The sequence below is a fragment of the Vulpes vulpes genome, chromosome 3 (genome assembly GCF_048418805.1).
Source record: "Vulpes vulpes isolate BD-2025 chromosome 3, VulVul3, whole genome shotgun sequence".
In the NCBI taxonomy this organism is placed as follows: domain Eukaryota; kingdom Metazoa; phylum Chordata; class Mammalia; order Carnivora; family Canidae; genus Vulpes; species Vulpes vulpes.
This window is the reverse complement of record NC_132782.1, coordinates 114,965,574-114,993,551: the sequence shown is the minus strand read 5'-3', so window position 1 is coordinate 114,993,551 and position 27,978 is coordinate 114,965,574. Positions and strand designations below refer to the sequence as shown.

The 27,978-nt window shown below is 61.3% G+C and overlaps 1 protein-coding gene and 1 long non-coding RNA gene across 4 annotated transcripts; one reads left to right on the top strand and one right to left on the bottom strand.

The window, feature by feature from the left end:
• RAB40C (RAB40C, member RAS oncogene family) lies at positions 1–27,956 on the top strand. Of its 3 annotated transcripts, none has more exons than XM_072754242.1 (7): positions 1–161; positions 894–1,117; positions 20,235–20,295; positions 20,737–20,797; positions 25,698–25,775; positions 26,012–26,234; positions 26,495–27,956. In XM_072754242.1, the coding sequence occupies exons 2-7, from the start codon at positions 976–978 to the stop codon at positions 26,773–26,775; spliced, it is 846 nt and encodes a 281-aa protein (XP_072610343.1). In that variant the 5' UTR covers positions 1–161; positions 894–975; the 3' UTR covers positions 26,776–27,956. The 3 variants fall into 3 exon arrangements, with proteins under 3 accessions (XP_072610343.1, XP_072610344.1, XP_072610342.1); XM_072754243.1 differs by lacking the exon at positions 1–161 and adding an exon at positions 748–797; XM_072754241.1 differs by lacking the exons at positions 1–161; positions 894–1,117 and adding an exon at positions 13,555–13,911.
• LOC140598336 (uncharacterized) lies at positions 23,256–25,704 on the bottom strand. The gene is made up of 2 exons (XR_012000699.1): positions 24,648–25,704; positions 23,256–24,505 (listed from the first exon to the last, which is right to left on the bottom strand). It is a non-coding gene; the product is annotated as an uncharacterized lncRNA (long non-coding RNA).
• Positions 27,957–27,978: the final 22 nt, after the last annotated feature.

Genomic DNA, 27,978 nt, shown 5'->3' with positions numbered 1-27,978 from the left:
AGGGGGCTCCCCGCCCTGGCTGGGGTCTCCGCGGGAGCCGCGCCGCGGCTGGCGAGGGGCGTTCGTCCCTCGGGACCCGAGCGCGCCGCCTCGGCCCGGGACCGCCACCGCCCGCGGGCAGGGGGCGTATGCAAACAACCGAAGCCCCGAGCTCCTGATTGGTGAGCGTGTAGAGAAAGGGGCGGGAAGTGAGGGACGAGGGGGCGGGCTTAGCGGGCCGTGATCGACGTGCGGGCGGGCCAGTGGCTGCGGGAGACTCGGCAGCGGTGGCCAATGGCGGCGGGGAGGGGGCGGGCGAGGGCCGCGGCGTTCCCGGGGCTGGCGGGGGGGGGGGGCAGGGTGGCTGGCGACTCCGGCCGCTCTGCGGGGCGCGGCGGGGGCGGCGAAGGTGCTGGTGGACGTGCGGGCGAGCCAGGGGCGCCGGGGAACCCGGAGGCGAAGGGCCAAGGGCAGCGGCGGCTAGGCCAGGCCTGGCTGCTGGAATCTTGCCCCGAGAGCGGAGGGGGGGAGCGGAGAGGGGGAGCACGTCGTGACGGACGTGCGTGCCGACCAATGGGCACGCGGAGGAGGCGGCGGGCGGCCAATGGCGACGGCGCGGAGGCGGGGCGGCCGGAGGTTTAACGGCGGGGTGTGGGAAACGGCGGGGGGGGGGGGCGGGCCGGCATGACGGACGTGCGCACGGGCCAATGGGGCCGGCGGGCGCGGGGCGGCCAATGGCGGCGCTCGGGCCGGGGGCGGGGCGCGGGGCTGTGCGGCGCCGTGCGGGAAGCGGCGGGCGGCGGGGCGGTGGCGCTGAGGTGAGGCGAGGCGAGGCGAGGCGGCGGCGCGGGCGGCGGGGCGGCGGGCCCGTCCTGTCTTCGACGGCGCCCACTCACCCGCGCCCGGGCCCGCAGGTCGGTCCGAGGCCTCCTGGTGCCTCGGTGCGCCCGCGGCCGGCGCGGGGGACATGCGGGCGGGGCCCGCGCGCGCCTGAGGATGGGGACGCAGGGCAGCCCGGTCAAGAGCTACGACTACCTGCTCAAGTTCCTGCTGGTGGGCGACAGCGACGTGGGCAAGGGCGAGATCCTGGAGAGCCTGCAGGACGGCGCGGCCGAGTCCCCGTACGCCTACAGCAACGGTAAGGCCGCGCCCCGCCCCGCCGCCCCGCCGCCCCGCCGCCCCGCCGCCCCGCCCCGCGCAGGCCCCGATCCCCGCGGCGCCCCTCCCCGCCATCCCGGCCCGCAGGGACACCCCTGCCCGGCCATTCCCCCGCCCCCCCCCCCCGGAGTGACACCCCTACCCGGCCATCCCTACCCAAAGGGACACCCCTGCCCCCGCCATCCCCCCCCAGTGACACCCCTGCGTGGGGCTCCCCCTCCATCCCCCCCACAGTGACACCCCTGCGCGGCCCCACCCCCGCAGTGACACCCCTGCGTGGGGACCCGTCCCCCCCAACTGACACCTGCGCAGCCATTCCCCCCCGCCCCCCCCAGTGACACCTCTGTCCCCACCATCCCCGCCCACAGTGACACCCCTGTCCCCACCATCCCCACCCGCAGTGACACTCCTGTCCCCACCATCCCTGCCCACCCCTGCCCATCCCTGCCCACCCCTGCCCCGGCCATCCCCAGCCATCCCCACCTGCAGTGACACCGCTGCCCTGGCCATCCCCGCCCGCAGTGACACCCCTGCCTCCGCCATCCCCACCTGCAGTGATACCCCTGTTCCCACCATCCCCATCCGCAGTGACACCCCTGCCCTGGCCATCCCCACCCGCAGTGACACTCCTGCCCCTGCCATCCCCACTGGCAGTGACACCACCACCCTGGCCATCCCCGCCTGCAGTCACACCCCCTGCCCTGTGCTCTGTGGGGGCCACTGTGCCAGGTGTGCCAGGTCTGCCGTGACCCCACGGCCCAGGTGTGCAGGCAGGCCGCACCCTGAGATGGTGGCAGCTCCGTGCAGGCCCAACATGTCATGCTAGGAGGAGGCACTCTCTTCCTGGTGTGACTACATACTCCTGAAATTTCTGCTTGCGTTGGTGAAGGGTAGGGTGGGTACACAGCCTGGCATCTGTCACAGTTGCTGTCAATTCACGTATCTCACATAAGAAAGGCAGTGAGGTCAGTGCCTCCTGGCGTGGGGGCCCCGGCCCCGGGAGGATTTCTTTGAGGGGAACCAGGAAATCTACTGGTGGCCCAGCAGCCGTCTCCGCAGGGACCTTGTGTGCTCCTGGAAGTCCTGCTCCATCTCCTCCTACTTCTTCTGATCTTTGTTCCCCAGCCCTTTGCTACTTTGTGTCTTGGACCCTTGGCGGTCCTATGGCACTGCTCTGAGCGTTTGCTGTTTGCTCAATCGCCTGGAGGCAGCTGACGGTGTGGACGCTGCTACTCCGACCTTTTCATTTTAGGACCTGTCGGGGTTGTTGGATGAGCTGGACCGGCTGACTGCCTTTCCCGCTGGAGCCGCTTCAGCAGGGGGCAGCTCTGCTGGATTTGCACTATGGCCCCTCCTGCAGCTCGTGCCCTCGGCCCCGCCTTAGAGGAGACAACTGGAAGGGGAGGAGAGGAGGGGCCCTGGGTTTGTTTTTAGGTGAAGGAGGGCCTCCGCTGGGGCCTGAGCAGGCCCTCGCCAGCAGACACTTGGCAGTGACTGTCAGAGGTGTCCTTCCCACTGTAGACAGTGAGTGGTTGAGGTGCTTTTCCAGTAGGGGCATCGCCTTCCAGAGCCCCACTCCTGGGCGGCTGCTGGGGCGTGTTTACAAGAGCGTGAGAAGGCCGGGCTTTGTCCGGGGCAGCGGTGTTTTCCTGGAACGTTGATAACGTGCTTCAGCTCAGCCTCACCCTCAGGTGCTCCACGTGGGGGCCGCCGGCACTCGGGGAACACAGGGCCACCGTATGCCCCTCGTTGGTCGTGGTGGTTGCCACGGTTCCTGTGACACGTTGACTGGAATAGGGCTGGCAGTGAGCTGCCTGAGACCGCGGAGGAGTTAGAGACTCCCAGTGAGCTGGTCCAGTGGGACAGCCATCTGCCACCGTGCTGAGGAAAGCCCACTCTTAGAAAGCGTTCAGGGGCTGTCCTGACCACGTCGGCGGAAGAGGCAAAGTGCCAGCCTGTGTCGAGGGTCCTTGAGGTTAAGAGATGCACGACACAAGGACTGGGTGTTTGTGGTCAGGGCTTCAGGGCGCTGACCCCAGCGGCCAGCGCTCTTCATCAGGGTGGAGTCGGTAGGCCCAAGAGCACTTCTTTCTTCTTCTCTGGAGGCTTCCTAAGGAAGACGCTTGAGGGTATTGGAAGCTCTGGACAGCTGGTTCTCAGGATTCCACATCACGTGACTTCGTTCTTTGCGAGAGCTACTGACATTCAGGAATTTTTAAATTTCTGATTCTCTGACAAAGCACATATATGTATTTATTTCTTTTTCTTTTTCGTTGTTGAAAGCCCCCAGCACGTTTCCAGCCTTGTTTTCTGACTAAACTCGCTTGGTTCCTCTGATGAGGAGTGGATGACCCACGCCAGGGAAATCCCCACTTGGTGCAGGACGTGTAATCGGACTCCTTTCCTTGGGTCAACCTGATTACTTACCTGCATTGAAGTCTTGTCTAGCTTGTTCCTCAGGCAAGTCCGTGAGAGCTTTGCAAACACGTGAGTCATCAAAATGGTCTTTTCTGGTGCTGGCATCTGAAGCAGTCACAGCCGCATGTGTCAGTGTGCCCACACCTGGGGGAGCTTGCAGCAGGCCCTCAGCATCTGGTGGTGCTCACGTGCCCTGTGTGTAGACCTCAGTAGATCTGGAAACCTTCCTCTCAGGAGGTTTGACTTCTCTCTGAGCACACAGCAGTGTTCTATTTATTTATTTTTTAATTTTTTGAAGACTTTATTTATTCATGAGACACAGAGAGAGGCAGAGACACGCAGACAGGGAAGCAGGCTCCCTGCGGGGAGCCCGACATGGGACTCGATCCCGGGTCCTGGGACCCTGTCCTGAGCTGAAGGCAGACGCTCAACTGCTGAGCTCCCCTGGCGTCCCCACAGCAGTGGTTTTAGAGGAGGCATCTGCTCTCCTGGGGAGGCAGCACAACACTGTGTACAGGTTGTACCTGGGCCGTCTGCAGGGGAAATGACGCTGCAGGGCAAAAGTGTTGGGGAGTGTCAGTCGTGAAAGCTGGCAGGAAGGAGGTGCAGGTGTTTTGTGAGCAGCTTCTACTCCCGAGCGTACCCCCAGCTCCAACTGTGCACTGGGGGGGTGGGCGGTGGTCTGTGCCTGCCCTGCGGCAGCATGCCGGGTACACGCAGGAGCGCGGGCCTGGGCCCACTCTTCTGAGGGCAGCGAACATTTAGGGCAGTTACCTGCTCTGTGCTCGGCTCCCACGAGTCTTCACATTGAGGGTGGGAGGCAGGCAGGAAAACGCATCGGGTGATCCCACATCCTGGGGGACTCCAGAGCGCATGTGAGCCCATGTCTCCCTGTCTGCACCTCTGGGGGTCGGCGTGGGTGGGAGCCACGGGGTGTCCTTGGAGCCCAGGGCACGGGGGCAGGGAAGGTAGGAGCGAGGCATTGTGATGGGTGTGCACAAAGCCAGGCAAGCACGAGGACTGCCATGCGTGTCTGGGTTCTGCTGGTTGCTGATGTGTGTGGGACCAAACAGTGCCTGCTGTGCCCACAGGGAAGCGCCCTGGAGTGTAGGCTGCAGCCCACGTCCGCGGCCCCGGGCGAGGCTCGAGCTCATCGTGTCCCCCAGCTCGTGGTCTTGCACTGGACGGTTCTGGACTTGACTTGTCACCCGGCTGAGAGATGGTCTCTATCCTCGGTGCAAACCCAGGGAGAGACTGTGTCTCTGCCTGTGGTGTCTGAGCCGCTGCTTCGTCCCCAGCATCGGCGTGAGGTGGGCCCCCAGGGCACGGCCTGGCGTGCGTCTTGCCTGGGCGAGCAGCCTGTGGGCAGCACCCTGTGTTGACAGGACCGTGCTGTTGGTGGCCGCTTGTCGTCCTCTCCCTCTGCATGTGGCTGGTCTCTGCCCATCTTCCTGGGCCGTTTACTGGGTCTGCCTTCCTTTTGTTGGCTGCCAGGCTCCAAAGAGGAGTTGGTGCAGCGTGTGGTGCGTGCCCAGCGCGTGCCAGCGCAGGGCCGCCCCTCTGCCACTCTGTGTCGGAAGCACCGTCATCATCCTGCATGGCCTGTGACGAGCGTGCAGTTGCAGGGCCCGGCCCCCACGGCCTCCCTGGGCCTGGGCCTGGGCAGCTGGTTGCTGAGTTCCTGGTTGGCGCTTCTCTCCAGGCTTGTCGGTCAGTCTGTCGGTGTGATTGGCAGGGGTGACCCTGTGCTCCCCACGGACGCTCCGCAGTCCCGGGGCTGCCTCCCCCTGCTCTGGGGCCTGCACAGTCACTGAGGCCCATTTGTTCTTCCTTCACTGGGCTGCTCCTGCCCTGCCTGCCTCCCTCCTAGCTGTGACCAGTGGAGCAGATCCCTGCAGCTCCCAGGGTCAGCTGCTAACCACCAGTTTCTAGAGAAGTTTCCAGAAGGCTGCAGAGTGCCGCGCATACACCTATCCTTACGGGGCTGTGATTCCTGGCTCCCCCTTGGCCAGAGGCACTCAGCGGTGTGTGCAGTGTCGAGATGAGCGTACCCCCAGCTGACGGGCAGGCTGGGAGCGGCCGGTCTGCTTCGGGTTCAGCTAATGAGGCTGGTTTGTCGTTTGAGCTGGCACGGCCTTGCCTGAGTTTTCCTAGTTAGTAGGTAGAGTATGTTAAATGTCAAGTTTTACCCCCAACCTTTAGCGGCTTCCACGAGCTTGGGCATGTGGCCACGCAGAGCTGGACCCTGGTGGGGCCGTGCTGTCACGGTGACATTGCTGTGTCACGCCGGGTACACATTGTTCCTGTCAGCAGGAGCGTGGCATGGCTGATGAAGTAAACAGGTCTGTTTCAGGAAGGAACCCTCAGCAGGAAACCAAGGAAGTAGGTGGGAAGGGTCTTTCAGGCACTTCACCTCCATTGTAGCTGAATTGTACCTGGTGTGCGGCTCATGGCCAGGGAGGAGGGCAAGGAGGGGGAGGGACAGGCTGCAGTTAGTACAGCTCAGCCTGGGGAGTGGGCTGCAGCTAGTGTGGGATTTGTGGGGTCTGGGGCCACATGGGTCAGGGTGTTGCCACCTGCCACTTGGAGAAAGTCGGGTAAGGTCCGTGTCCGGCGCCCTGGCTTGGGGCATAGTGGCCCACGGGGCTGAGTTTGGTGCCCGGGACATGCAGGGGAAGGAGGCTGGGAGTGTGAGTGCAGATGTGCCGGGAAGGAGGTCGACTGAGCCAAGACTGGGTGTGTAGGGTTACCCTTAGGGTGGGAACATGGGCGCCTTTTGTCCTTTGGGAATGCGAGTAAATACATGGGAACAAAGTGAACTTGAACTTTGAGTCTTAGGCGTATTGGAGCTTTGCTCATTACGACTGTGCTCACGCAGGCCCAGTAGTGACCGGCTGAGTCTGATGTCCGTGGAGTGTTGGGTGCCTCCTTGACCGTGGACATGTGTCCTTCAGAGGGTAGAGGAGGCCTGGGGAGCAGATGTGGCAGGGACCCAAGGACATGACCAGACGAGCTTTGGCCCTTGGGGTGCTAGGCGTTTGTTTGGCAGAGGGGTGCGGCCCTTGGCTGGAATGCGTCAGGGGGAAGCGATCGGCTCAGGTGGGTGGGTAGTGCTCTGAAAGATAGGGCTTCGGGGTTGCGAGGAGGGAGGGAAGGTCAAGAGTGGTCTACCCAGGGAGGGGTGCAGAGGGCCTGGTGTCAAGAGGCTGGCATCTCTGAGCAAGAACAGACAAGTCTGGAAACAGGCAGGAACTCTATGGATTTTGGAAAGTGCCAGAGTCCAGACGTGCAGGTGCCAGATCTCTGGGCGAGTGAGTTAACATCCGCCCTGGACAGAGATCTTGGCCAGGTGATAAACCCACGTCCGTGAGCTAAGGAGGCACCTGGGCGGGTCGGAACAAACTGCTGCGGTTCCCAGATCGGTGGCAGTGCTGTGGCCGAGGCAGGCCCGTGCTCCATCTAGTGGCCTCGGGTCGTGAGCGGGGTCACGGCCAGCCTGGACCTTCCTGTGCACCAGTGTCCATCACCTGGGCCGAGGTGGGGGGGGTGCCTAGTAATCAGGTCTGTGGGACGCCTGGCTGAGAGGACGGTTCGTGGGTTAGGTGGCATGACCCGGACTGCACGGCCTTGAGAGGGTGCAGGAGCGTGGTGGCCTCCAGCAGGGTGGCCTGGGCCTTCCTGGCCCTGATGCCAGCCAGCAGTGCCCACAGTGCAGGAAGATGTCAGGCAGGAGTCTGGCTTGCTTGCGGAGGCAGTCTACACAGGGAGGGGTGTCCCTGAACACAGATTTCAGGTGGAGTGAGCAGCTGCTGTCCTGGGCTGACACAGGGCTCCTGTGGGGCACAGAGGTCCTGCTGCACGTTCACACATGCAGCTCTCTTGGTCACAGGCTGGCAGTGACCAGAGCCCCGGGTCAGTGAGACGAGCTTGGTGGTCGATCACTGGGAGGATTTCCCTCATTTTAAGTCACTTGGCCAGGGCCACACACGCAGTCCTCAGAGAGGGGCTTCTAATGAAAAGTCCCAGGCAGTGGGCTGGAGTGTTCACTTGTAAGTACCTGGCGGGGAACAGTGTCAGCAGCGAGGGAGTCCGCAGCACGTAGTGTCCAGAGCCTTAAAAAGTAGTCCCTTTTTTCCAAGGAATTAGGAATCTTAGCTGGGAATGATAGGGGACACAACTGAAGACACTTATGGCGTAGTTTTCTCTTCCTTTTTTTTTTAATTTAAATTTTTATTTTGAAGCTTTATTCATTTTACAGTGAGAAAGTGAGCACGTGCGTGTGCACATGGCAGGGAGGGGCAGAGGGAGAGGGGCAGCTGGCTGTGCTGGGCGCGGCGCCTGAGGTGGGGCTCGATCCGCAAGCCCGAGATCACCCGATCCAAAACCAGGTCAGTCTGCCAACACGCTGAGCCACCCAGGCCCCACCCCCACCCCCCCGCTTTTTTTTTTTTTTTTTTTTTTTTTACTTATGATAGTCACAGAGAGAGAGAGAGAGAGAGGCAGAGACACAGGCAGAGGGAGTAGCAGGCTCCATGCACCGGGAGCCCGATGTGGGATTCGATCCCGGGTCTCCAGGATCGCGCCCTGGGCCAAAGGCAGGCGCCAAACCGCTGCGCCACCCAGGGATCCCTTTTTTTTTTTTTTTAAATAATAAAAAATGGGCAGCCTCGGTGGCGCAGCGGTTTGGCGCCACCTGTGGTCTGGGGTGTGATCCTGGAGACCTTGGATCGAGTCCCGCATCGGGCTCCCTGCATGGAGCTTGCTTCTCCCTCTGCCTGTGTCTATGCATCTCTCTCTCTCTCTGTGTATCTCTCACGGATAAATAAATAAAATCATTAAAAAAATAATAAAAAATGAAAAGCCTGAAACCTCCAAGGGTCCAACAGGGGAAATATGGTTTAGTAGCAGGGTGAGGTATTGTACAGCCTTTTTTTTTTTTTTAATTTTTATTTATTTATTTATGACAGTCACAGAGAAAGAGAGAGAGGCAGAGACACAGGCAGAGGGAGAAGCAGGCTCCACGCACCGGGAGCCCGATGTGGGACTCGATCCCGGGTCTCCAGGATCGCGCCCTGGGCCAAAGGCAGGCGCCAAACCGCTGCGCCACCCAGGGATCCCTTGTACAGCCTTTAAAGATGGGAGTTCGGGGGAATAGCGAGTATTCAGTAAGGTGAGGAAGGGTCTGCATCGTGTTGAGTAGACGCCGCCTGTGTAATTACATAGCCTCTGAGTGTACGAAGTGAGAGAGCTGGACAGTGGCGCACAGGAGAGCGCGCACGGTGGGTTTCTCCAGATTTTGGGGTCATGAGTAATTTTTGTGTTAAGTGCTCAATGCTTTGCTAAGTTCTCTACACAAAGTGCGCTTCACTCTTTATGAAAGCTTTTGCCTTGAATTGGCTCTGGTGTGGTTTATTTTATTTTTTTAAGATTTTATTCATTTGTTCGTGAGAGACACAGAGAGAGAGAGGGAGAGGGGCAGAGACACGGGCAGAGGGAGGAGCAGGCTCCATGCAGGGAGCCCGATGCGGGACTCAATCCCCGGTCTCCAGGATCACGCCCTGGGCTGCAGGCGACGCTAAACTGCTGAGCCACCTGGGCTGCCCTCTGGTGTGGTTTATTTTTTTTATTTTTATTTTTTTAAATTTATTTATTCATAGAGATGCAGAGAGAGAGAGAGAGAGAGAGAGGCAGAGACACAGGCAGAGGGAGAAGCAGGTTCCATGCAGGGAGCCCGATGTGGGACTCCATCCCGGGACTCCAGGATCACGTCCTGGGCTGCAGGCGGCGCTAAACCGCTGAGCCACCGGGGCTGCCCCTCTGGTGTGGTTTATTAAGGAAAAGTTCTTCTTTTACAGGAAACCAGTCCCCGAGCTGCCCTAGAGCCTCTCCTGAAGCGTGGCGTGCTAGTGCAGAAAGGCAGAAAGGTGTTTTGCAATGTATTAGGTAACTTCTGCTTCCTTTCCCATCCCTCATCAGGCGACCGCCGTTCCTTCTTGGCCCACCAGTAGCCCACGTGTGCCCGTGGAAGGTGTCCTTGTGCCCACGGCGTCTGTGCGCGCTGCGTGCTCGGGACAGGTGTGCGCACCCAGCTGTCCTCTGCGCTCAGGCGCAGCCTGCAGGGTGATTCAGCGCCCGGCCGTTGAAAGGCCTGTTAGTCTGAACTCTGTGATTGGCAGTATCCTGCGGGATCACTCGTCTAGAGCACGTTATGTTGAGTTGTAATTTACATATTCTTTTTTAAGAGTTTTTTTTGTTTGTTTGTTTATTCATGAGACACAGAGACAGAGGCAGAGACACAGGCGGAGGGAGAAGCAGGCTCCGTGCAGGGAGCCTGACGTGGGACTCGACCCCGGGACCCCTGGATCATGCCCTGGGCTGAAGGCCAACACTTAATCGCTGAGCCACCCGGGGATCTCCCTAAGTGTTCCCATTTTGGGTGTTGGGTCCAGTGAGATTTGACAAGCACCGCCTTGGTCAGGACATGGATTATTTCCACTGCCCCCTAAAAGTTCTCTCATGGCTCTGCAAGTCCAGCCCCCAGCCCACGCTGGCCTGCTTCCCATCCCTCTAAGGGGACTTTGCCTCTCTAGAACGTCCTGTAAATTGAGTCACGCAAGATGGTCTTTCATGTTGTTGTTTTGTTTCACGTGGCAGGATGTGTGTGAGACTCACGTGGGGCACAGGCCACAGCCCTCATCCCATCCTGGGGAGCATTCCTTCGCACACATACACCCATTTGTTCATCCGTTCACCTGTCAGGATGCTTCTGGCCACTGGTCATTTCCTGATTTTGCCTGTTGTGGAGAATGGTGTTACGAACGTTCTTGTACAAATCCTTAAAGATCTTTAAAAATTTTATTTTTGTGGGGGGCCCCTGGCCGGCTCAGTCAGAGGAACGTGTGACTCTTGATCTCTGGGTCACGAGTTCAAGCCCCATGTTGGTTGTAGAGGTCACGTAAATAAATAAATAAAACTTCTTAAAAATTTAGTTTTGTGGTAAATGTGCATATTTTGTTGACCACTGGTACATGTATGATTAAGTGGCATGACACATATTTGTAACCCACAAGTCCTTGTATGGATGTGTCTGGGAGTGGGGTTAGTGGTTCACGTGTGTCTGTGCGTGTAATTCATAAGAATTTGCCAGACTGTGTTGTGATGTCGTCTATTGTCCTGAATCCCTGCCAGCTGTGTAGTGAGTCCCAGCTGCTCTACGTGTTAGCCAGTGTTTGATATCAGCCCCCTTTTTTTTTTTAAGGTTTGCGTATTTATTTGAGCGCTCAGGAGTGGGGGGCGGGGCAGGGGGAGAGGGAGGCTTCCCGCAGGGAGCCGGGGGGGGGGGGGGGGGGGGGGCGCATCCCAGGGCCCCGAGCTGCACCTGAGCGAAGCTGGGCCAGGGGCCGAGCCACTGAGCCCCCGGGCGCCGGCTCTGCCCGTCATCAGCTCTCTCCAGGTACTTTGCACCCAGAGCCTGGGGGTGTTGGAGGTGCGGCTCCGGGGTGCCCACAGGCGTGCCTGCCCGGGGGACTCCCTGCCGCCCCGTCCTCCTGGGCGCCACGGAGCACGTGGCAGTGTGGCCGCAGCTCGGCCCTGTGGGTAGCGCTCTGGCCGCGCTGTTGTGTGTTCCCAGCGGGTGGCTGGTTGCCGAGTTCCGTGATTGGGTTTTTGTGAATGGCGTTCCTACGAAACTCTCATACCTGATTTTGGTGACTGTATGTGTACATTTGTGTCCGGGACACACCGAGGAGTGGTGTTGCCAGCTTGTAGGGCGTGTCCAGCCTCCGTGGGCACCTGCAGACAGTTTTCCGAAGTGTCCCACGCAGCGCGGTGGGGGCTGAGAATTCCATTCCTCCCCTTCCATCCTGTTTCTTTACAGCAGCCACGCAGCCGTCCCTCCCAGGGGTCCGCTTCTGTTGCTTGGCCACCCCCCGTGGGCGGGCTTTACTTCCGCGCCCAGTGGGTTAACGAGGACTCCTTTCGCGTCCTGCTGTAACACAGTGCCGCACAGTTAGGAGGTCGGCTTCTTGAGACCACCCATGGGCCTTGCCACCTTCCCCCTCCTCTGTCTCAAAGCCCCGTCACGTCCCGGCCAGGCCTTGAGTGTCCCGTCCTTCCGTCTCATCTCTGACTCAGCCAGGAAGGAGTCCCCACCTGTAAGGCACACCCAGATAACGCAGGACCCTCTGCCTCTCTGGGCCCGTCACCGCAGTCACAACTGCAGGGTCCCTTTGCCTTGTGGGAAGACACCTCCAGGCCCACCGCCCCATCCTGAAAAGTTCTTTTCCTTGTTTTGGTTTGGATAGATTTTGTGGGTACGGTGCTGGTCAGAGGAGTGCGTGTTTGCATTTAGTTAGTGGTTTGGCCCCAACGTTTGTGTCTTGGCAGCTGACCCCCAGGTGGTAGGGGCAGGGCCTCTGGGGCTGACCTCCCCGGGGTGGAGGAGGGTGGACCCCGGGAGCGGGATCAGAGCCCTGGCGAACAAGCCCCTCAGCTGTGCGAGAAGCAGACGCGGACTTGGCTGGTGCCCCCAGAGCTGTGAGAATAAACCTCCGTTGATCATAAACCACCCAGTTGATAGGAATCGGGCACAGCAGCCCGAGCCAGCTAAGATACCACCACACAGAGGGGCTTAAGGCAGGACCCACTTACCTGCTGTGTCTGTGGCTCAGAAACCCCGTCACAGCCCAGCAGGGTCCCCACGGAGCCTCCCGCTCTCCCGGGCTGCGGGTGCCTGCGGGCGCCTGCGGGCTGGCACACACAGAATCCTTTGTTTTCTTTAAGATTTTATTTATTGGAGAGAGAGCGAGCGGGAAAGAGCAGGGCGAAGGGGAGGGGCAGAGGGAGAAGCAGACGCCCTGCTCATCAGGGAGCCCGAGGTGGCCCTCAATCCCAAGACCCCAGGTCAGGACCTGAGCCAGAGTCGAGAGTCGGATGCTCAGCCAGCGGAGCCACCCAGGTGCCCCGAAGAAGCCGTTTCAAGGTGCTGTGGTTGTTGGCGGTACCTGCCACTTACTTCCCAGCCCCCGCGGGGTGGGAGGCCGGGGAGGGGGGAGCTGCAGAGGGCGGCCTGCTCCGTGGAGTGGCAAGGTGAATCTGCCGTGGACTGTCCCACGTAGCCTGATTACAGGGGCTGTCTCGGCCTCGCTCCCGGTACCAGGGGCCTGAGAGCCAGGAGGCGCGACCCCGTGCCCACACAGGAGTGCCTGCCGCTTTGCCTGCGGCTGTCCCCCACCTGCTGGGTCCTCAAGACGCTGGTGGTCCTTGGTGTCATGTGCGGGGGGAAGCCTGCCGGCCCGGGCTGTCAGGAACTGTTGTTGGTGGGCGGGGAGGCCCAGGGCCCTGTGTCCTCCTGTGTTGGGGGGAGTGTCTCTGATTCCTTGAAGACCCTGGCGTTCCTCTTCTGCTTCTTGTCTGTCTTTGGGGCCTTGAGAGCTTATTTTCCCTCCTTAGGGAGTAACATTTAAGAAACAGGAGCTGCCTCCCTTGGGTTTAGACGTCCCGTGGAAACACAGGGGAGCATGCCTGGGTCAGACCGCCGAACTCAGCCAGCCTTCTGGGAGGCGAGATCCGGGAGCCCCGCGTGCTGCGCTGCTCTTGGAGCCTGCGGTGACGTGTGTGGGTGACCCGGCTCGCTGTGGGGGTGCGGTGGGCTGCGCTGTTGGGAGCTGCTGCAGTGGGGAGATCCTGCGGGGAACTGCCCCGCGGACCCCGGCTGGCATTCCAGTTCCAAAGGCAGACACGATCAGCACGTTTCATTCTTTTTTTTTTTTTTTAAGATTTTTATTTATGTATTTATATTAGCGCATGAGTGAGGGAGGGGCCAAGGGGGAGGGAGAAGCAGCCTCCCCAGTGAGTGCGGAGCCTGATATGCATGGGGCTCCATCCCAGGACCCTGAGATTGTGACCCCAGCTGCAGTGGAGAGCTCGCTGCCCAGCTGACTGAGCCACCCAGGCACGTCCTCCTGTGGGGTCGCCCGGCTGGCTCAGGGGTGGAGCTCACAGCTCTTGATCTCAGGGTTGTGAGTTCAAGCCCCACACTGGGCATGAAACTTACTTAAAAAAAAAAAAAGTCTTCCTGTGGCTTTTCATCATGCTGTAAAGTAGCTGGGTAATTACACGTTGGGTATTGCCGTTTCTCCATAAAGGCTGGAACCTCAGACAGAAAGCAGGTGGCGATGGCGTGCTGCCTGGGCAGGTGCCGTCCTTCCTTCCCGCCCCCTTCCATGGGTCTGACTGGTGGCCTTCAATCTGAACATTGGAACCTTGATCAACAATCTCTGTTTACACACAGAATCAAGCCGGCAGGGCTGACAGCTGAAGGTACCTGGTTCTGTTCGTGTTCTCCTCAGTCTGACGGTGGGTTTCCTTGGAGGTCTGCGGTCCCGCGTCCGTGCAGACGGGTGTGTCAGTGAGGCTGTGGAGGGGGCAGCGGAGGAGGAGAGTGTGACATGTAGCCTGTTCCGTCTGGGACACCGTGCTTGCACTTCTGCCAGCGGAGTGGCTCCTGCACCAGGTTGTCCTCGATGGGCTGGCCGGGGGGCCTTCCTCCTGCGCGTGCCCGCGGCTCTGCTCGCAGGTCCTGGTGAGGCAGGAGGGGTGCCTTGGTGAGCCCCCCAAACCACCAGCAGGGGCAGGCTGTCAGAAACAGGCATTCGGGGAAGGTTGGGACTTGACTGGGCTTTCCTGCGCCACCCTTCGTCCTCCGCGCCGTCCCCGGCTGTCCCCAGTGTGCTGGCCCCTCACCTCCGCCGTGTTTCCTGGGGGCTGCTCACTTCTGCCTGCCGGAGCCGAGCCCAGGGAGCGGGGACCTGCAGCCTTCCCTTCCCTGTCCTGAGAAGGCCCGAGGGTGGTCCCCAGACCGCGTGCCCTGAGCACTCACATGTGCACGGCGGGGTCCCTGTGGCGGGAAGCGGCGTGGTGCATCCTGGTCATTTGTGCCGGGACACAGTTGTATGAGACGCCGGCCCCAGGACAGTGGGAATGGACCTGGTGCTGCTGTTACCAAGGGAGTGGGGGTGGTTTTTGATTTTGTTTTTGTTTTTCTAAAATGATGAAGAACTTGTGGTAAAATTCTGAACAAAATAGGGCACCCAGGTGGCTCAGCGGTTGAGCGTCACACCTTCAGCTCAGGGTGTGATCCTGGGGTCCCAGGATCGAGTCCCACATCGGGCTCCCAGTAGGGAGCCCGCTTCTCCCTCTGCCTGTGTCTCTGCCTCTCACTGTGTGTCTCATGAATAAATAAAGTCTTAGAAAAAACATTCTGAACAAATAAAACTTCCACAATTCACCAGGTGGTGGCACCCCCGACAGATGTGGTGTGCCGACGGGGCGTGCACTCTGTGTGGGACAGGCACAGGTGCTTGCCTGTACGCAGACCTGGCCCGATGCGGAGCTGCTTGCAGGGCCCAGAACTGTGCCCGGTGGTGGTCATGTGCATGGCCCTGGCCTGTGCCTCCGTAGGTGGTGACAGCAGGTGTCTCCTCTGCGGACCCTCTGTGGCTCCCGGAGTGCAGTGCAGGACAGCTGGCAGGGGGCCTGGTGTCTGGTGAAAGCGTAAACAGTAATTGTGTCAAGTGAGTCACCACCCCCTTGAGCCGTGTCAGTAAAGTTCTTAGAGACTGGGGACTCCATCAGGTGGGCAAAGCTGTTGGGGATGCAGGTACTGCCGCCCCGATGGAGCACAGAGGCTGGCGCCTGGCATGGGGTGCCGGCAGGAACCTGTGCCCCCGGCCCCTCAGAGCTCAGGGTTGGAGGAAGGGTGGAAAGGAGGGCGGGGGGCAAGCAGGGGCATAGGAGGTGGGCCCCGGGCACAACGGGTGCACGGGTAGGGTTGTTGGGCTGCCCCAGGAGCCGCCCGTCATCCGCCCTGGGGGCCTGGCGGCTCCATCCTCAGCCCCCCTGGCCGTTGCCTGAACCTCCTGCAGCTTCTTGGGGCCTCTGAGGGGTGCTGGACCAACCCGCGCTGCCTGGTGGGAGGAAGGACACCGAGAATCCTAGCAGCGTGATAATCAGTGTGGCCTGAGATAGAGTTACCACGGCCAGGAACCAGGAATAGGATGTTATTTGAAAAGAGCGCTCAGAGGGCCAGAAAGACCGTTTAGAGATTAAGTTAGAGCAGCAGGGCCGCCTGGGTGGCTCAGTGGGTGAAGCATCTGCCATCGGCTCGGGTCGGGGTATCGCAGTCCTGGGATAGGGTCCCTGTGGGGCTCCCTGCTGGGGAGTCTGCACCTCCTGCTCCCTCCACTCCTGCCCTGTGCCTGCCGGTGCTCTCTCAAGTAAATAAAAAATGTTGGAAAAAAAAGAGGGGATCCCTGGGTGGCTCAGCGGTTTAGTGTCGCCTTCGGCCCAGGGCAAGATCCTGTAGACCTGAGACTCGATCCCGCATCAGGCTCCCTGTATGGAGCCTGCTTCTCCCTCGGCCTGTGTCTCTGCCTCTCTGTGTGTGTGTGTCTCTCCTGAATAAATAAGTGAGATCTTTAAAAAAAAAAAAAAAAAAAAGAACAGAGAGGAACGGTACAGTTGAGGACAGCTCCCAGGAAGTGGAACAGGAGCATAGAGAGGATGGGATGATGAAGCTGTTAACCGGGATGCGGGACAGAATAGCTGGACGGGCGCAGGGGTGACCTGGAGTCACCAAAAGGGAAAAAGATCCCCCCAGAACATTGGCCAAACAACATGCTTCAAAAGCTTTGAGAGGAAAAAAGGAAAAAAAGGTCACATGAGAAGGATCAGGAACGAGGACAGCACGTGTCCCCTGGGGCGCCTCTGGTCAGCTGCTGCTGGCCCCCGCTGGCCCCTCGGCCCTGCCTCCACCCACCGCCCTGGGCTCTGCGACCTGGTCACCCAGTGTGACCCCTCCCTGTGTGCGCGCTGCTCCTGTCTCCTTGTGCGCTGAGCGCAGGGGTGGGGTGCTGGGGCCTGGCCCTCTGGAGGCCTGGTCACCCCTGGGTGCACCCGGGCACTTAGCCCAGCTCCCACTGGCGGGTTCTGCTGAGTGGTCACACCCACTGTACGAGACCTTCCGTGTTTTGAGTAAATCCCTGGGTATCATTTTCTCCGACAGACGCTCCCTACCTGTGGCCTGTAGGGGTGAGGCGGGGAGGGGGGTGACTGAAATTCTCCAAGAGGGTGAGACCTGAGCCGATGGAGCGGTGGTTCACTGGGCGCCCCCTTGTTTGTCAAGATTCGGCTTGTCTGCAGCTGGCGTCTCTCCTGGGCTCTGTTCTCTGATACTTCACACGTCACGCTGCACGTCTAGGCAGGTCTGGGAGGTGGAGAGGAGGGGCGGGGTAGGTGTGAGGATGTATTTGAAATTTTGGCGCCCGCATGAACCTGTCAGCCTGGGGCTGGGGCTGGGGCTGTCCCCTGGGGCTGGGGCTGTCCCCTGCGGCCGGGCCATCTGCAGCGGCGCCCTGCTGTCCGCCATCCTCAGCCCCTCCCAGGGCCCCTCAGCCTTCCATGGGGGCTCGAGGGGTCCTGGGAGAGCGGGTGTGGGGCGCGGCCACACGCTGGCCCTGGGCGGCCTCTAGGCCTTCCCTGAAAGCCCCGTGCTCTGGGAGCCTCGGAGCCAGCCAGTGAGCCACGCAGCAGGCCAGGCTGGCAGGGCCCACGGTCCTGGGTGCAGCTCCCAGTACTCGGGGCTCACCTGCGTGCGCCCCACTGTGTGGCTGGCAGGGCGCCTGGTGCAGCTGCTGGAGGGCGCAGCTGCAGCCCAACGTGCAAGTGCTGTCGTGCCTCGTCTGCTGGAACGCGGGCAGGCATTCACCCCGCTGCGCCTCGGCCCCGGGCATCCCCTCCTCCCTGCCGCTCCCGGCTGCGCCTTGGGGAGTCACCTTGAGGTGTGCTTGCCGCAGGGCTGCCTCATCGTGGGGAGCCTCAGACTAGGCCCTAACCTGCTGGGCTGGAGGTGGTGCTGCCCGAGCATGGAGTCCACACCACGGCCTCCCTGGCCCCCGCCGTTGCCAGCATTACCCTCCCAGGGGCCACAGAGCCAGGACCCAGGGGGCGAGGCCTCGCTCAGAGCTCTGCTTCCTGTGCCACGGCATTACGGGAGTCGCGGCGCGAGCGGGTGCAGGCCACAGGTGGGGGGACCAGCCTGAGTTTGCTTCTTCCCTGGGAGTGTTTGCTTGAGAGTATCTGCAAGGGGTGCCTGGGGGCTCAGCCAGGCGGGCGTCGTCCTGGGGTCCTGGGATCCAGCCCCGTGTCAGGCTCCCTGCTCGGTGGGGACTCTGCTTCTCCTGTGTCTGCCCCTCCTCTCCTTGTGTGCTCTCTCTCTCCCCCTCTCTCCCCCTCTCTCAAATGAATAAATAGATCTTAAAAAAAAATAAAGACAATACATGTAAGAGAGTCTTTTCTCCCTTTTCTTTTGGTTGTGCTGAAAGGTGTGTGTGGGGATGTCTGCCCCTGCCCGTGTGTGGGTGCGCGGCTCAGGGGCATCAGCACCATCCCACTGGGGTGGGAGCGGGACCGCCGTGGTCCACGGGGCTCCCCCACGGTCCCGACCTGGAGCTCTGCCCCCCTGCCCCCCTGCCCCCCGGCCCCTCCGCGGCCCTCCTGTTTCCAGGGACCTGACGGTTCCCGGTCAGGCTGCGCACGAGTCACCGCACTTTGTCCTCCCCTGCGGGGGGACACGGGGGCTGCTCCAGCTCCTGGAGCGGCGCTGCTGGGAGTGCGGGGGCGGCGCGCCCATCCTGGGTCCCCAGGCCTCGCTTCTCTGGCTGTAAACCCAGCAGTGGCATTTCTGCAGCATATAGTAATTCTGTTTGAGTTCACGAGGAGCCACCAGACCGTGTGCCGTGTGGCTGCACACCCCACACCTGGGCCGCAGAGCACGGGGCTCCAGCTTCTCCACACCCTCGCCAGCACTGGTGACTTTGTCTGTTTTTTTCTGTAATAACCGTCTAAACACTTGTGGTTTGATTTGCATTTCCTAATGACGAGTGGGCTTGAGCACCTTTCTGTGTGCGGATTGGCCATTGGTGCGTCGTCTTTGGAGAAACGTCTGTTCAAGGCTTTTACTTATTTTAAATTAGGTTTTTTGTTTTTTAACGATTTTATTTATTCATGAGACACGCAGAGGCAGAGGGAGGAACAGGTCCCTGCAGGGAGCCCCATGCGGGACTGGATCCCAGGACCCCGGGACCATGCCCTGAGCTGAAGGCAGGTCAACCCCTGAGCCCCCCAGGCACCCCTAGGTTGCTTTTTGTTACTGAGTTGCAGCATTTCTTTCTATATTCTGTGTGTTGGTTCCTTATCAGATAATATGATTTGCAAATATTTTCTTCTATTTTGTTGTTCCAATTTCATTCTGTTAAATGTTCTTAGATGCATGGGAGCCAGCTGGGAGTTGGCCAGGCCGAAGGACTGCGAGGGTAGAGGCACGGTGCCCGAGGGGGTGTGCCGTGTGCACAGTGAGGAGAGCACCTGCATTAAGAATGCCCGTTTGGGGGGATCCCTGGGTGGCTCAGCGGTTTGGTGTCTGCCTTCAGCCCAGGGTGGGATCCAGGAGACCCGGGTCGAGTCCCGCGTCGGGCTCCCTGCATGGAGCCTGCTTCTCCCTCTGCCTGTGTCTCTGCCTCTCTCTCTCTCTCTGTCTCTCATGAATAAATACACAAACTCTTTAAAAAAAAGTGCCCATTTGTGGGGTGCCTGGCTGGTTCTGCTGGTGCACTGTGTGACCACTGATCTCAGGGCTGTGGGTTCAAGCCCCACGTTGGGTATGGAGGTTACTTATAAAAACAAAAACGGGGCGCCCAGATGGCTCAGTTGGTTCGGCATTTGACTGACTCTTGATTTCAGCTCAGTTATGCTCTCAGGGCCGGGAGATCGTGCTCCTCCCCCCGTGGATGCGCGCTCTCAAGTAAATACGTACATAAATAAAACCTTAAAACATAAAAATAAACCTTTAAAAAAAAGCCTATGAAAAGCCAAGAGACTGATGAGATTTGTAAGGCTTAGGAAAGAAGAGGGAAGACAGCTTGTGGGGAGTTTCTGGATGGCCCACAAACCACGTGAAGATGTTGCGTGTAAGCTAAGTGTCCCTGCTCCTACCAACTTGTCTTGGACTATTTCTCATAAAAGAGTAGAAAAATAAAAACTGGGATCCCTGGGTGGTGCAGAGGTTTGGCGCCTGCCTTTGGCCCAGGGCGTGATCCTGGAGACCCGGGATCTAATCCCACATCGGGCTCCCGGTGCATGGAGCCTGCTTCTCCCTCTGCCTGTGTCTCTGCCTCTCTCTCTCTCTCTCTCTCTCTCTCTGTGTGACTATCATAAATAAATAAAAATTTAAAAAAATAAAAACTGAAGGTATGGCAGGCATAGATTCTGCAGAGAGCTCTCCAGAGAAATGGCATTTTAGAAATTACTTTACCCTTAATAATGCTTGCAGCATGCTCTAGTTGTCAGTACCTGGGGGCTACGGTGAACCCAAGAACTCGGGGGGTCGATGCCGGGACCCATGCGAAGTCGGTCAACAGGGAGATGAGCCACCCTCCCTCCCCGCCAGTGCCATCAGCACCCAGCCCGGGCTCTTGGGGCCATGCAGGCTGGCCAGCTCGGGTTGCTGGGTGGAGCCACAAGAAGGCCGCAGGGGGGAGCGGCACATGCCCCTTGGCCCTGCGGGTGAGTCCTGGTGGGCCTGTCCCCACGGGTCACTGCAGCCGCTCTCTGCTTCCTTACAGGAATCGACTATAAGACGACCACCATCCTGCTGGATGGACGGCGGGTCAAGCTGGAGCTCTGGTGAGTCAGGCCACGGGGGGCAAGGTGCCTGGGACAGGGACCAGCCATGCAGTGTCATTGTGATGAGGAGCCGGGACGGCATCCCATGCACGTTCAACGGGGCCCGCCGCTTGCACCGACACGCTGTCAGTGTGGACTGGACTTTGCTCTGTGATGCAGAAACCACAAGTCTGGGCTGTTCCATCTGGTGGAGCCTGGCTCCCTTTTGCCCATAAAGACTCATTTCTACAGTGACCTCTCTCCTTGCTTTTCACTGGGCTGCATATTAAGGGGCATTTCCTGGAACCTCAGTGTGGAGGCGGGCATCCGCAGGGTAGGGTTCTGCAGCCTGTCAGGGCAGGGCAAGCTTCCAGGGCGCAGAGGCCCACGGAGGCCGGGAGGGGCAGCTGGGAGCCCCACTGGGGTCCCATGGGCTGTGTCCCCCAACCCCCTGTGTTTCAGGGACACTTCGGGCCAGGGCAGGTTCTGCACCATCTTCAGGTCCTACTCCAGAGGCGCGCAGGTAAGCCCATCGACCGTTGGGATGCCACCTCCTCCCGCCACTGTGCTGTCAGACCCCCTGCGTGATTCTCTAAGCACATCGTGACATTTGAACGCCAGGCTGCCCCCTGGGCCCACGCACACCCATCGCTCCTGCTGTCGGAGGCACCATGGGAGGTGTGTAGAGACCCTTGGAGGTGCCACTCAACCACCCAGCTCACGGGGAAGAAGATGAGACTTCCCCGTCTCCCAGGACCGGGACGTGCTGGGTCAGGGGGCTCCGGGTGGGCTGCCCCTCCCAGGGTGGGGGGCTCCGGGTGGGGTGGCCTGGGTCACTGCTGAGGCCAGAGACAACCTTGGAGCCACCGCGGAAGGGCTGCCGCAGGTCCTCCGAGGGGCAGGGCGGCAGCAAGGAGCAGGAGTCGGGGTGTGCAGGGGCAGGTCTGCGTCCTCTGGGTTCCCCCCAGCATGCCTGCCCGCTGCCTGGATCTGGCTGTGGTTTGAGGCGAGAAGGAGAAGGGAAGGGAGCTGTGAACGGATCTGCCCTCAATGTTCATCGTTGTGTCAGTGTGTGGTCTGGGGACAGGGCAGCAATCCCGGGCTTCTGGGATTGCTGAGAGACCTGGGGTCGAACCTCCCTGTGCTGCGGGGAGGGGCCTCTGTGGAAGGCAGCGTATGCAGGGATTGGGCCCGTGGGCACGTGGCTGGGCCTCTGGCTGTGTGGGGTGCGGGCTCCGGGGGGCTGCCTGGCTTGGGCTCGTGGGGACCCCACGGGCATCTTTTTTGCTTTGTGAGCAATGATTAATGCCCGGCCACCCCCGTGCTGCTCTCTCTGTTCCGTGGGACCTGGGAAGCCAGGGGAACTTGGTCTATGACTGAGTCCGACTGAGTCCCAGCAGGTGTTGGCAGGAACACCCATCCCAGCCCTTCATCCAGGGCCTTGTCGACAGGAGAGCACCCTGGACGCGGCCTTGGTCTGCTCTTGGCTGGGGGTGGGTGGGGGTCCCCCAGGCTGGGCTTGGGAGCCAGTGCCACGAGCTTGCACAGAGGTGTGCGCAGTGCTCCTGCCACCGCTGGCTTGGCAATGTCACTGGTCCTCATCTGCATCCCACCCCCCCCCATGTTGGGGGCGCCCTGCGGAGGAGGCGTGGAACTGGCAGTCCTGCCTAGAGCCGACTCAGGGTGTGGGTTGCAGCTTCGGGGCATCTGTCATGAGCACCAGAGGTGAGGTTAAGAGCAGGAGCTGCCTGCGGTTCCCAGCGCCCTCCGGGGGAGTGTGGGGAGAGCTCAGGCGCATGGAAGCACGGCCCACGGCCCCCTTTTATTGAGGAAGGGACTGCGTGTGTGCTTTCAGCACACGAAGGGCAAAGGCTGTCAGAGGGCAGCGTTCACTCTGTGTCTTGGGGTTCCTGCTGAGCTCTCTTGTGATCCTTGGAGTTTGAGAATTTCGTAATTTCTCTCCAATGAACACGTAGTGCTTCTGTGATGAAGACATGGGGTAGCCGCCTCGGGAAGTGTGGGGTTGGGCCCCTGACCGCGGCCACCCTGCCTGCTCTGGGTGCAAACATGGGCCAGGCCACAGACGCTCCTTTCTGGACAGCCAGCCAAGGCTGCGAAGGACGCAGGGAACGGGCCTGCAGGTTTGCCAACTTGTGAGTTTTGGGAAACCATGTAGCGTTACCGCGTCCTCTGCAAGCATCCAGCCCAGTCCGCTGTGTGCTGGCTGTTGCTTTTACTTTGCTAGCTCTGGGGGCTCTTGTCATTTTGGGGCTGGAGGAGCCCGTGGCAGATCTGAGGCCTGGGCAGAGCCTCGAAGCGGCCTCACTGCACTGTTGCCGCCCGTTGTGCTCCCACCCCACGGGGGGCAGCGAACGGTGCCGGGGGGGTCTGTGGGGTTGGCACCCGCCTGGTGGTACCCAGAGTTCTGTATCTCCTGTCACTGTCCTACCCTCCGAGAGTCCAGACCAGGGAGGGACCTTGCAGGGCCTTTGGACCCAGGTCCCAGAAGCCCGTGCCGACCTGGGCTCTCGCTACCCACCACAATACGATCTCGGGGCACTTGCCACCAGCACTTTTGTGTCCTGGGCCTTGGCCCATGTTTGCTGTTGCTGGGGTCTCAGGTGGCCACTCCTGTCCCTGAGGGCTGGTGCCTCCTGCTGGCGCTCCCTGGGGTCCCCTAGGCCCTGTGCAAAGAGGGAGCTGGGGGCTTTGGGGTCACCTGGATTAGCACTGGGCGGCCCCGGCTGGGCACCGAGCTGCTTAGTTCCCATGGAGGGGAGCTTCCTGTGGGAAATGCTTAGTTCCCATGTAGGGGAGCTTCCTGTGGGAAATGGCATCTACCTCGAGTGCGTGCTGACGGGCACCAGCATGCCACCTGTCTCCACCCAGGGGGGCGGGCGTATGGGCTGGGGACTGTTTAGCAGCTGCCCCGTTTTCGGTGCTTCTAGTGGGGGTGTGGGCAGAGGGCTTCACCACAGCTGTTCATTCCTTGGGAGCTTTACTGTACAAAATGCATCACACACCCCGAAAGTTAAATTCATAAAAAATGCACCCCTGTCCCTCAGTAGGGGTGCTGGCGGCACAGGTACGTTCATTTGTCCAGACTCATCAAACTGTCCACGCTGAAAATCTCTGCCTCTTCTGAGGTGCAAGCTGTAGCTGAGAACTAATCTTGGGGCTGGGGGCTCCGTCGTTTAGGCATCATACTTGGTTTCGGCGTAGGTCATGATCTCGGGGTCCTGAGGTCAAGCTCCGTGTGGGGCTCCCCGCGCAGCGCAGAGTCTGCTGGAGATCCTCTCTGTCCGCCCGCCCCCTGCACACGTCTGTGCCCTCCTACATGACAAATGGAAATAACCTTGATAGAATGAGGCCGCACAGCTCCACTTCTGGGATTTTATCTTCCTGGGCAGGGGGGCCTGGGGGTAACAGATGGTGATAAGGGTAGGTGAAATGACCCAAGCGCCAGCAGCGGCAGCTCCTGAGCCTGGTGTGAGGGGCAGGCTGCCGGGGGTGGGGCCCGGGGTGAGGGCCGGGCACGTAGCCCCTCGATCCCGTCTGTGTCGGGAGTGAGAGTGAGTGCCATTCCCGGAGGGGTGGGGAGCTCTTCGTACCCTGGAGTTGCCCCTCGCGTACAAAGCCTGAGTACCTGTCACTGATCGAGGAAATAGGATGTAGCGAGAATGTGTTTGCGCCTCTTTGAAACACACAGTGGACGTTAGCACCCCTGGGGCTTCAGGGCATGGACGCTGGGGCGTCTGAGCCGTCCCGGCCTGCTTGACCCCCGTGCCCTTCCCTGCCACATCCCTACGGCCCGCCCCGCGGCCTTCGACCTGATGGCTGTGAGCGGGGCTCCTCCGTTACACCCGGCAGCTGCAGGGCGGCAGTGGCGCCAGCGCAGGCCCAGCCAGGGCTTCCCAGGGCCCGGGCCCCGGGCGGGGAGCAGGAGCAGGACGGGAGGCCCCAGCCAGCCGCCCGCCGTGTGGTTGTGCTGCAAACGCCTATGGGAGTCGCCGTATGTTCGTGTTTGTGTTTGTGACCCTTGTGCCAGGGCTCACGGGGCCGCGCACCCAGGCTGCGCACTCGGGTGCTTCTCTGGGGCTGGCCATCCATGCGCTGTGGCTACAGCTTGTCTTCCCCCAGCTCTGGGACCGCGCGTCCAGGTATTGCTGTGAACAGTGCAGACACGAGCGTGCTCACTGGACGGGTCCTTGGGTATCTCTGGAAGGGGGCCCTAGGCGTGAAGGGTCAGCGGCATGAGGCCCCGGGCCCCAGGCAGGGGGGCCCGTCCAGTCTCACCCTCTAGTGCCCCCCAAACTGGTGTCTTTGCCCTTGACGCCATGTGGGTCAGTGTCCATCTGTCTCGAAGGACTTACCTCCGGGCCTGGCTCTTCTCCCCCGGCCAGTGTCCCCTTCCCTGGTTGGCGGTTGGCTCTGCTCCGCTCTGCTCGAGGCTTTCCGGGCAGGAAAAGTGTGCTCAGAAGACCTGGGGGCTCCCCTGCATCTTCCAGGATTGGAAGGATTTCTCTGAGGGAAAAGACTCATTTTGAGGCTGCCCTGGGTCTGACCTCGGCTGCAGGGTCCCAGTGTGTGAGCGGGTTGGGGCTGGTCCTGAGCTGGGGAGCCAGGGGAGCGTCTGGGCAGACACAGGCAGGGGCCCGCGGTTCGCTGGAGTCTGAGGCTTGTGACAGGTCCCTGAGCTATTTGAGGCAGGGACGACAGGCGAGCCCAGCAGGTGGAGCCAGCCCAGGGCCCAGCTCCCACTAATTGGTCTCTGAGGGATGTGACAGACCCGCCCAGCTGCTGGGGGCCTGCGGGGGCGGCTGACGTCTTGCGCTGCAAGTTTGGGTTGGGACGCTGAGGATGCCTCCGCTCCGCCCGGTGCTCGGGCAGAAGACACTGCGGGACACACGTGGCCCCTCAGCCTTCCAGGCTTGTCCGCAGGGCCCGGCCCACCCGGAGGCCCTCATAGGCCGCCTGTCCTATGGGAGGGATTGTGAAGTGATCACAGCTTCATGCTTATGGTGTGTTTGTAAGAAAGACGTTGAAAACATGCCCCTTGTCCTAGCCACGTCCCCAAGATAGGGAGGGGGCCGCATGGAGCCCACAGGATCCCCCACTGCCATCAGCCCACACGGGGCACCCAGGCATGTGTGGGCCGGGACTCGGGGAGGGGACAGAGTGGGGGGCTGGCTCAACTGTAGGCAGAGCTGGGAGCACAGGTGCCTCTGCACGTGACGGAGTCTGGAAGCCGCCCGTCTCCCGCGGGGCTGTGTTAGTGACCCATGTGACCTGCCTGAAAGCCCGTGTGCCCGGCCCACCTGTGCTGGGCGGGAGTGGTGCCCTGCCACACCGGGCACTGTGCCCGGAACGAGACCCCTTCCATCCAGGTGGCCCAGCCTCTCGACGCCCGCGTCTCCTTGCAGGGGATCCTCCTGGTCTATGACATTACCAACCGCTGGTCCTTTGATGGCATCGACCGGTGGATCAAGGAGATCGATGAGGTAGGTGTGCACCGCACATGCACCTTCGGGTCTCCATCCCCGGCAGGAAGCCTGGGGCCCGTTTGCTGCCCCCCCCGCCCCCCCCCCCCCGGCCCTGGGTCCTCCGCTCTGAGCACCCTGGCTCCGAGGGGCCTCAGCATGGACCGCGAGGCCCTTCCTGCTCTGGGGCCTGGGGCATGGCGCCAAGACGGGGCGCCCTGTGGTCATGCCTCTGCTGAGCCCTGTGCCCTCCCAAGCATGCGCCCGGCGTCCCCCGGATCCTGGTTGGGAACCGGCTGCACCTGGCCTTCAAGCGGCAAGTGCCCACGGAGCAGGCGCGGGCGTACGCAGAGAAGAACGGAATGACCTTCTTCGAGGTCAGCCCGTTGTGCAACTTCAACGTCATCGAGTCGTTCACCGAGCTGTCCCGTATCGTGCTCATGCGGCACGGCATGGAGAAGATCTGGAGGCCCAATCGGGGTAAGGGGCTGCCCGCTGGACCCCGGCTTGTCGGGGGGCTGGGTCTGCCCCGCGTGGGGTCCTGCGTCATGGGGGGGCACTGTGCACGATGCCCCGTGTGCACCTCGGTGCTGGGAGGTGATACCGTGGCCTGCAGGCCTCCCTCCCGGAGCTGAGCCCGAAGGTCCCGGCTGAGGTGCCTCGGGGTGCAGGGCAGGGGCCCCCAGGGCTTGGCACACCCGGCCTCTCGCGACACCCTGACCTGCCTCCCCCGTGTGTAGTGTTCAGCCTGCAGGACCTCTGCTGTCGGGCCATCGTCTCCTGCACCCCTGTGCACCTCATCGACAAGCTCCCGCTGCCCGTCACCATCAAGAGCCATCTCAAGTCCTTCTCCATGGCCAACGGCATGAACGCCGTCATGATGCACGGGCGCTCCTACTCACTGGCCAGCGGGGCGGGTGGCAGCAGCAGCAAAGGCAACAGCCTCAAGAGATCTAAGTCCATCCGCCCCCCCCAGAGCCCGCCCCAGAACTGCTCGAGGAGCAACTGCAAGATCTCCTAGCAGGGCAGGCTGGGCGCCACCCTGTCCAGGGCACTCTGGGAGGGGTCACGCTCCGGGAACGCTTCTGGCTGGGCACTGGCGGGCATGGTGTGCGGGGGAGGCTTGGCCACAGCGCCTCCCGGGAAGTGCAGTGGTCTCTGTCAGACCAGTTCTGTGGGACCGGAGAGCCGCGGGAGCCTCAGGGGGCAAGCCTGGGCCCCCACGGGGCAGGGCGCACGGCCGGAAAGCGCCCAGGAGGCAGCCGTGCCTGGCCCGGCCTCGGGGGCCGTCAGTGGGGACCTGGAGGCCTGGCTCCCTTTTCTTATTTATATGGAAGTTGTTTACCTTTTTGTACATTTTCAAAGGACAGGCAGGGACCTGTGACGCAGCCACGTGGGGGGCCCGTCTGCTGTGGGGTCAAGCGGTGGGACACTTGGAGGGGTAGGGGATTGAGGCATCGGCGGGGGAGCACACCCCCCTTAGGGCTCCAACCTGGGAATTCATAGACACTTCCTCCCCTGCGGTCTGCTTGGCGTGGCCGCTATGTCCCCGGCCCCCCCCCCCCCCCCCAGAGTGCTGGTGCTCGTCCAAGGGGACAGCGGCCTCTGCGCTGTCACTTCCGCTTACATTCCCATTGCCGCGTGAAGCTGAGGTGCAGGGTGGGGCTGTATGGGTGCCCCTGACCCGCCCCGGCCTCCGGGGCACCTGGCTTCTGCTCCGGGCACTGAGCCCGCTGGGGCATAGCTCCCCAGGGCCACCCTGACCTGGGTCTTCGTGATGCTGCCTGGACTGTTCCTGGCAGGGACGCCGAGCCCCTGGAGCGGCCGGCAGCCAGCCCTGAGCAGGAGGACTGGCCCCTCCTGCCGCCTGCGTGGTGGCGTGGCCACCGGTCCCACTGGTGCTCAGCTCTACCTCCTACTCACGGCCACGCCCCGGGCTCCAGGACCCCTTGCGCTGGGTGCTGGGAGCGGGGCGGGGGGCCGCGGCCCGGGCCATGGGGCAGGCAGGGAAGGCCACACCTGTCCCGTCCTGCCGGCGGGCCCCTCTCTTCGGACTTTGAACCCAAGCACATGGACGCCGTCTCAAGGAGTCCCTGTGTTCGCTCTGTCAACACTACCCTTCGCTGCTGTCGGACACACCATTCCTGTGCTCACTTTGGACGGTTTTCATTTCTTTGTACAGTAAACGTGATTCAGCTCTGATTTCCAGGCCACGTTTTCTATA

Bases quoted from the DNA above. Each gene is read 5' to 3' on its own strand.
- RAB40C (XM_072754241.1), top strand. From the start codon at position 13,731: ATGGCGTGCTGCCTGGGCAGGTGCCGTCCTTCCTTCCCGCCCCCTTCC. The intron at 13,912-20,234 runs GTGGGTTTCCTT...GCTTCCTTACAG, and splicing joins GTGTTCTCCTCAGTCTGACG to GAATCGACTATAAGACGACC. The intron at 26,235-26,494 runs GTAAGGGGCTGC...CCCCGTGTGTAG, and splicing joins GATCTGGAGGCCCAATCGGG to TGTTCAGCCTGCAGGACCTC.